At 40.5% G+C, this 8,753-nt stretch overlaps 1 protein-coding gene across 1 annotated transcript; it reads right to left on the bottom strand.

The window, feature by feature from the left end:
- Window positions 1–2,775: 2,775 nt before the first annotated feature.
- Window positions 2,776–6,863, bottom strand: ppib (peptidylprolyl isomerase B (cyclophilin B)). Its single transcript, XM_034084520.2, has 5 exons — window positions 6,616–6,863; window positions 5,471–5,584; window positions 5,061–5,154; window positions 4,373–4,557; window positions 2,776–3,169 (listed from the first exon to the last, which is right to left on the bottom strand). The coding sequence occupies exons 1-5, from the start codon at window positions 6,748–6,750 to the stop codon at window positions 3,047–3,049; spliced, it is 651 nt and encodes a 216-aa protein (XP_033940411.1). The 5' UTR covers window positions 6,751–6,863; the 3' UTR covers window positions 2,776–3,046.
- Between the last annotated feature and the right edge of the window lie 1,890 nt (window positions 6,864–8,753).

The raw sequence follows: 8,753 nt of genomic DNA, 5'->3' as shown, positions 1-8,753 counted from the left end.
TGGAGGAAGGTTATGTTCAGCGATGAGTCCAGTTTCTGCCTACGGCACAGTGTGGAGGAGACACAGAGAACCCACATACTCATCCCACAGAGCCTTTTCTTATCAAGCTCCACATTTGTGGAATCAGCTTCCAGTTTGTGTTCGGGCGGCAGACACCCTGTCCGTTTGCGCTTAAGACCTTCCTTTTTTATAAAGCTTATAGTTAGGGCTGATTAGATTCAGCCCCTAGTTTTGCTGATATATATGGGCTCAGAACAGTCTCATAATACACACATGCACACAGAAGGATTCAAACTTGTATTTCCGGATCCACACTTGTGTTTTTCAATGCACACACAAATGTATTCCGTTTCATATACATGTAAATAAAATCCAAATACAGAAAAAAGTTTTACATATGTATTTTTGATCCTCACTTATTAGTTTCCCGTTTAAAACCCCTGAACCTGCAAACACAAACAGCTTTCTGTGCACGGATCGCTGTGCATTCGTGTGTGTTTTTTTTTTAGACTCCCCTGACGGTCAGCCGATTCGTACTTGTACTTTTTTCTATCTATAGCCAATCAGATGTCTCCTTCATTCTAAGCCAATCACATGAGCGCGCCCCCACGAGGGTAAGATTACTTCATATACGCATTTTGCGCAGTCCGGTCAGCTCGCTAAACAGAGGGCAGAGCATCAGGTGATCATGCAGAGCAGCGTGTCTCCGTCAGACTCAGCAGCTGATCTGATCTCTCTCTCGCGTCCGGTTACACTTCACTCGCGTTTATGTCCATATCGATCAGATCCAGCTCTCCTCATCGGCCTTTATAGAGAGCACCGAACTATTAAGAGTGAATATCGGCCGATAATGACCGGCGGGGCTCCCCCCGTTAACAGGTCTAGCACTGGCTTCGTAGTGCACTGATCGATTAGGCTAAGCTAACCTGTAGCTGCTCCCTCCACACTCACAACAACTTCATGCAGACATAAATAAAGCAGCTGTATTCGCCACACAGGAAACACACATTTAAAACGGGTTTGCCTGCCGTTTTTGTGTACACAAGCATTCATCAATGGTTTGGAAAGTGGCGCTGTACCTTAATAATATAAAGGCTTGTATTTGCGTGCATTTCCTGTTCGGAAAGTGGCGCTGTACTGAGAGTGGAGGTGTCCTGACATTAGCGCCTGCAGGCAGGCTCCATGGAGCTGTCAGCTCCGGACTGCGCAAAATGCGTACATGAAGCGCTACGTCATGAACGCAAGAAATCTACCCTCGTGGGGGCGCGCTCATGTGATTGGCTTAGAATTGAGGAGACATCTGATTGGCTATAGATAGAAATAATTACAAGTACGAATCGGCTGACCGTCAGGGGAGTCTCAAAAAACCCACACACGAATGCACAGCGATCCGTGCACAGAAAGCTGTTTGTGTTTGCAGGTGCAGAGGTTTTAAACGGAAAACAAATATGTGAGGATCAAAAATACACATGTATATGAAACGGAATACATTTGTGTGTGGATCCGGAAATACAAGTGTGAATCCTTTTGCGGATCATGAAATACAAGTGTGAATCCTTCTGTGCGCATGTGTGTATTATGAGACTGTTCTGAGCCCATAGATATAGGCTTAGTTTGTCGGGGGACATCTTACTTCTTCCTTCTCTCTGTCTGTACCTGTGTACTCTCATGTTCCGATTAACCCAGCTTCCCCACATTTCGTTCTTTTTGGTGTCTATATACGCCGGGATCCGGAGTCATGGATGATCCTGCGGCTGTGGTCCTGAGTCCTGGATCGCGAACCCTGGATCTTGAGTCGTGGCTGTGGTCCACTGGTCCTGGATCATAGGTCCTGGATGGATATCCTTGTGGATTCATCTTCCTATATTATACACACATGCATTTCCAAACATTTGGACTACCTATGTTGCAAATGCATTATCTTTTCAATTTACACACGGTCTGTGTCCGTCCTCCTGGCAGAGGGATCCCTCCTCTGTTGCTCTCCCTGAGGTTTCTCCCATGTTCCCTTTAAACTGTGGGTTTTCTCCGGAAGTTTTACGATGTGAGGGTCTAAGGACAGAGGGTGTCGTATTGTCATACTGATATTCTGTAAACACTGTGAAGTCCACTGAGACAAATGTAACATTTGTGATATTGGGCTATATAAATAAACAAATAATTAAAAAAATGCTTATTCCTCACAAAGGTGGCACCATTGAAAAGGTAAGAAAACAGGCTTTCCAACGGTATAAGATTGATTGCCAAAAAGCATGGTCACAACATAGAACTCATACAAATGTCCTTACTTTGTGTTACGTTTATAACAATATTACTTTATGAAAGAGACAATTCTGCCCAATAAGAGCTTTAACACATTTTCCTGATATACTTTAAACCTAAAAGTCTTGGTTAAAGAACCGTTACTTGTAACCGAGTCTTACAGAAACGTATTTTAACATCAAAATGAATAGAGTAAAAGATAATTGGCCATTTTTAATAAATGCCCTAAATGACTTTGCTTGTTGAGATGCATGCTGAAAGAAGATGAATATTTAATCAAAGCATATGATAATACATCCGAGTAAACAGCGCCCCCTAGGGTTCATAACAAGAATTTCCATAAAGTGTGTAAGGATGTAAACAATGTGTGATTTGAGAATTTAAAAAAGGTACACAATCCATATGTTCCGTTTAAACACAGCAAGGTATAACCGCAGTAACAACACATGTTCACAAGTACAGCCAAATGTGAATCTGAGTGATACCTGGAGGAGTAAAGAAATCCACTCGGCATTTTTAACAAAAATTGAAACCTTTATTTTAGATTTCATTTTTTTACAAAAACAACAACGAACGGTTGGTTGCACCTTGGAATGCTCGTTGGTAGATGGACCCAAAGTGGCGCCATGATTGCTCGATGCTCCTCCGGTGCTTTAAGACAGCAGCCACTGACACTGAATCTCCCAGAATCCCCTTCTGCAGGACCACAGGGCTGATGTGGTAATAAAACATGGTGGCCCGCACAAATCCTCCCCCCCCAGTCCTGTTCTCCCTCAGCAGTGCTCTACTCCTTGGCAATAGCGAAGGGCTTCTCCACCTCAATAACGCCACAATCGTGGATCATGACATCTTTAAGAGGCTTATCCCGGCCGTCTGTCTTTGTGGCCTCGATCTTCTTCACCACATCCTGGAGGAATTAAACAAATAGATTAGATTAGATTACGCACAGTCAAAATAGTTAATAAAATAGACCAAAGTTGACATCAGGGAACCATAAATTAGCATGGTGATAATTATTGGTAGCTTTTCCTTAGAATGCACATATTTGTACAGTAATATCAGTTTATATACAATAGTCTAATTGTTGATTAGCCTGTAATGGCTGGCTCTAGTATCCAAGTACATATACATTACATTTCCAAATTAGTAAAAATGTACGCAATCAAAAACATTTCATGACGCAGAAGGGTCCCATTCAGTGCTATATTGCTATACATGGGTTGTGTTGGTTTATTATTACTGCAGCATTTGTGCACAAGCATAATTAGCATCTTGTAGCATGATGGATCTTATTTAACTTTGTTTACTATGGGGGCCATTTCATCTGTTCCATGTAGTTATATTTACTGTGCAATCAGGTGTTTATGTTCATAAAGTACCTCAAAGATATATTATTTTAGTAAATTAACGTTGCTGCTTTTCACCAGTTGGCTTTCTGATATCTATATTGAGATATTACAAAAAAAAAAGCCACATCACGTGTGACACAGACTTTACATTCCGCTTGCCTTTCCCCTTCAGTTTGAATATTTACAAGACATTTATGTTCTCGGTTCAAGTCTGAGCCACAGGTATCTCAAAGCCTTTGAGTATAGGAGGAGACATTGGAGACTTTCCAGACAGATTGTGCCGTTATTTTGTTAAAATAAACAAATGCCCAAAAGACAAACCGGGACATCTGGGAATGTTCACGACCAAATTGATGCAGATTACAGTCTCCGATTTGGATGAGACGATCATTTGAACGCAATACTGTGTCATACTGTCTACGGCATGAGTAGATGAATATGCAATTATAAAAGCGGCGCAGGGTTTATCGGGTGTTAAGATAAAACTCAAAGCGCTTTCAAGGTAGTGTAACACTTCTCTAGAAGCGTCATCATCACATTTAAAGTGTTATAAGTGAAACTGCAAAATATAAAGTTTACAGAATCCTCAATGATTACAAATGTTACCGTAACAATTCCTCTCTTGTGAATGGGTTCGCCAACTTCCCAAACCTCTTGAACTACAGCCATGCAAGCCTTCTAAGCTGAATACAAGTTGATTGGCTCCAAACCAGTTGATGGAAACTTTCTGCAACCTTTCAAAGTTTTCTTTTCTGACTCACCATGCCCTCCAGGATCTTTCCAAAGACCACGTGTTTGCCGTCCAGCCACGGGGTCATGATGGTGGTGATGAAGAACTGAGAGCCGTTAGTGTCTTTGCCGGCGTTGGCCATGCTGAGCCAGCCGGCGGCGTAGTGCTTCAGCTTGAAGTTCTCATCGGGGAAACGGTCTCCATAGATGCTCTTGCCTGGAATTAAAGAAAAAACAGAACATGTTTAGCATCTTGTTCAAGCATTGCCTCTCTGTACACACATTCACATGTCATTTGAATTGCCGCCAAAGGTTCATCTCTACTTTATCTGATGACATTGCATTACTCGCAACACTGGGTCATTCTGAATAAGAGCATCTGCCAAAATGTCAAATAACCCCGACTCGTGTGGTCACAAAAGGGCAAAAACTAATTGTGAAATACCTCTTGGCACAACATTTTGTATGAGCTTTTTAAGTTTTAAATAATAATATGCATTTCCCAATTGGTAAAAGAATAAAAAAAGTTGCTAGAAAGTGCTCATTTTCCTGAGTTTGCCGCGTGGAATGTCTTTTTTCTAAAAGGTCACGGAGACACCAAGAAAAATGTGTAAAATGCCTCGAGTCCTAAATGCCCAGGACAGCATATTTGACGAGTGGGATCTTGTAGAGACAACATCTAAATCCTGACTTAAATGCGAGTGCCGGTGGCCATCTTACCTCCAGTGCCGTCTCCTTTGGTGAAGTCTCCACCCTGGATCATAAACTCCTTGATGACTCGATGGAATTTGCTGCCTTTGTAACCGAATCCTTTCTGTTTAATTAGAACAAACGCAATGTTAAGTTAAACACAACCTGCTGCCAGTATTTCACACGAATGACTGAAATCATTTGTTCAAAGTGTTTCTCCAGGACATGGGGGTTTACGGTTTGGGAAAGTAAAGAAGGATGTTGACTTGGAGGGAAACAAGTAAACATTGCAAATTATACCCCAAGACTCTTTCTGTGTCACTACTGTGTGAAAAGAAGAAGGATGACTGCTTGAATTGTTCCCCCATTTAAATGTGCAGTCAGTAGTGAAACTGGTGAGTGTCACTTCGGGAACACATAATACGCTTAGATGCTCTCACCTCTCCTGTTGCCAAAGCGATGAAGTTGTCGGCGGTTTTGGGAACAGTTTTCCCAAAAACTCCGATGACAATTCTTCCAACTTCTTCATCTCCAACTTTCATGTCAAAGAACACCTAGAAAGTAAGTCAAAACATAAAGTTATTTTACACCCCATGGTCACATGTTAATGAGATTGACTCCATGCTATTCTATGCATGACCACTGTGATCTACTTTTCCTTTGTTGGGGAGTCTGCCTGCAGCCAAAAGTGTTTTAAAGAGATATTCATTATTTAAAGCAAGTTTCTCCGGGATATGGCACGGTTATAATGTGACATAAGATCAACGAAATTATTGTTTTTCACTTCAGTTCCGTTTTCCCCATCATAAAAGAACATGCAAAACAAATACTAGTTTTGAATTAAAGTTTCAGAAAACCTACTTTATCTTGCAGAAGTAATAATTAGTTGTATTCTGACTCACTAACTCTTCACCTGAAGTTCAGAAAACAAGCAAGGCCGCTTTTAAGAGGTATGCATTAATAAAGAAAATGTCATTTAGGCTTGTCAGTCTTTCTCCACAATAGTAGTTTGCATGTGAATTTGAGTCATTGTTAGTTTTGCACTGATGTAAATGTCAAACAAAATAGTGTGGACATTGCAAAGCTTCCTTATAACTGCAGACGTGGACAAACCTGCTGCAACCAGACACAATAACATCTCTGAGACACAGAGGGCTAGCTACAGGGGAATAATCAATAGGTCCAGGCTGAAACGGCAACTGCCTAAATGGATGTAGGACATTAATATTGGTGCATTTGGAAAAACCAACAGTTAGGCCAAAATGCTAGCTACAACGGCTAGCTCCATTTAGATTAGCCAGGATTCAAGGAATGTCCTTTTCCACTCATTTGCTGTCTGCCAACCTGGTTTTATGCCATTGTATACGATTGTAAATTAGGTTTTGCATTACAATTAGCCTCATATTAGCCGCCCGTTAGTTAAACAAGACAAGGAGGAGCCGTTGGAGCCTAACTTTTCTGTGACGTGGCTTAACAGAATGCAGCTAGCTGTTAGCATGAAATGGTTACCAATGAGCAACAGCTTTGATTTCTCTACATTATCGGGCTAGCAGTCGAGCTAGCAGGCTAACATGCTAACACCTACCTTCGCTGTTACTTTGGGGCCTTTCTTCTTCTCGTCCGCAGATGAGCCATTGGGGAAAGCGAGGAAAATCAGGGATCCCACAATGATCGTAATGGCCACAAGGAACTTCATCCTTCTCTCGCAGAGTCTAACCATCAACGAGAAAAAAAGCAGCCCGAGGACAGCTCTGTAAAGTCTTGCTACCTTTATATGAGTTGTGGTAAGTAGAGCGGTATCCGGGGTGGAGACTCTGCCAGGCGGCCGCTGCTGCTCCGGCTGCGCTTCCTCCACGACCGCAGCGGAGGCGGGACTTCAGACACAGCGAGCCGACGCACAGGCCTCTGATTGGTCTATGTATCTGGCGTTTGAGCCAATCAGATGCATACGCGTTACAGCCCGGTTACAGCCAGCGCTCTGAGATATTTCCCAGCATTCCTCAGCATTGAATTCAAATATAAAATATAAAACTTTGTAAAGTACACACTTTATTTTTCTTTCAATCTATCTAAAATCTGTAATTATGAAAGGCTACTTCTATATTTGTACATGATCACTTAAAACAAATATATACTGCTACTTAGTTTGTTGTTATCATGGTGTACTTATCTGTTATTTATTTTGACCTATTGTGTTTTTTATTATTAATAATATGTGCCTACTTTTTAATGTAATATGCAAGTCTATTCTTTTTACTTTATCTGTACTATTTGTATGCTGAAATAATAATAATAATACCTTCGGGACAAATAAAGGAATCCTGATTCTAATAACTGAATTGTAATGATATGTAAAGCTAAAAAGTGATTAATTACAATAATATCAAATAAAACAAGATCAATTGTATTCTTCTGTAATCATACAAATTGTTTTATCACTTTTTTTGTATTTAAAGGTTTAAGAATTTGACTATGTTCTTTAATATACTCATATAAACTCAATCAAATCGGGTTAACTTTTGTTGTTTAACATTGATTTATACACATTTGTATAGAGGCGAAGTCCCGCCTATCTACTTCCGACCCATGGGACCTTATTTCGGAAAAATGATGTATTGAAGTCAATGGCGAGAGAAAGATTATCTTTCGATCCCGTTTGAATTGTGCCACGAATTACACATATGATGTTTGTCAATCTTAAAACATTTCCATGTCAAAAAAGTCACAGTTTGTCGTAAAACTGTTGAAATATAAGACTATGAAAAATACGCAACTAGAAAGACTACACATCCCAGAATCCCAGTCCCGCATGCTGGCTCTCACGGAACCGACTCACTCCCCTTGTGTGCATGCACAGCTCTCAACATGCCCAGACTTGGAGTGATTTTCACCTCTTCTCATACTTTTCACTTCATTCTGAAAGAAAGAGGTGAAATGTGCCAACGTGACGGCCGTCTTGGTGTGTGGTGCGAGACCAGAGATGTAGTTCATTGAAAAAAGTGTTACTTCACAGTTTTACGACACATTTTAGTTTTTTTGACTTGCAAAATTATCTTTTAAATTGACAAACATCATATGTGTAATTTGTGGCACAATTCAAACGGGATCGAAAGATAATCTTTCTCTCGCTTCAATACTTCAATACATACTTTTCCCGAAATAAGGTCCCATGGAGCTCCACCGGAAGGGGAGGGACTTCGCCTCTCTATAATGCAGTGTATGCATTATGCTTTTTATATGCATATATTTTGCATTGGTGAGTACATGACATTTGTACATTTAAATGATTTTTCGGTCAAAAAGAAATGAAACATTTCTTAGCGATGAACATTTTAAAGAAGTTGAATTAAAACGAGACCGTAATGGGGTTAGGGTTAGGTGGTAATCTCAGGGACATGATAACCCTAGTTGAGCCCCTGGTGGAAAAACAAGAAGCAGCTGGCCCAACAGAACACTATTACCTTTCATTGTATATGTATCCGGTCACCTTAAGTTCACTTTATTAAACAATATGCACAATAAAACCCTCTAGTGTCTAGACAGAATCCAGTCTCACCACATTTCCAGATTAGCACATTTTAATCTTTTTTGTATATGTTTTTATTTATTTACAAAACTATTGAACTTGCATGACATCCATGTAAGACTGTAATCAATAATAAGCACTACTGTTAAGTTCATCTTGGCATTGACTTAGAAACCTACATCACCACAAAGAGGCCA

The sequence above is a fragment of the Pseudochaenichthys georgianus genome, chromosome 6, assembly GCF_902827115.2.
Source record: "Pseudochaenichthys georgianus chromosome 6, fPseGeo1.2, whole genome shotgun sequence".
In the NCBI taxonomy this organism is placed as follows: domain Eukaryota; kingdom Metazoa; phylum Chordata; class Actinopteri; order Perciformes; family Channichthyidae; genus Pseudochaenichthys; species Pseudochaenichthys georgianus.
This window is presented reverse-complemented; position numbering and strand designations above follow the sequence as displayed.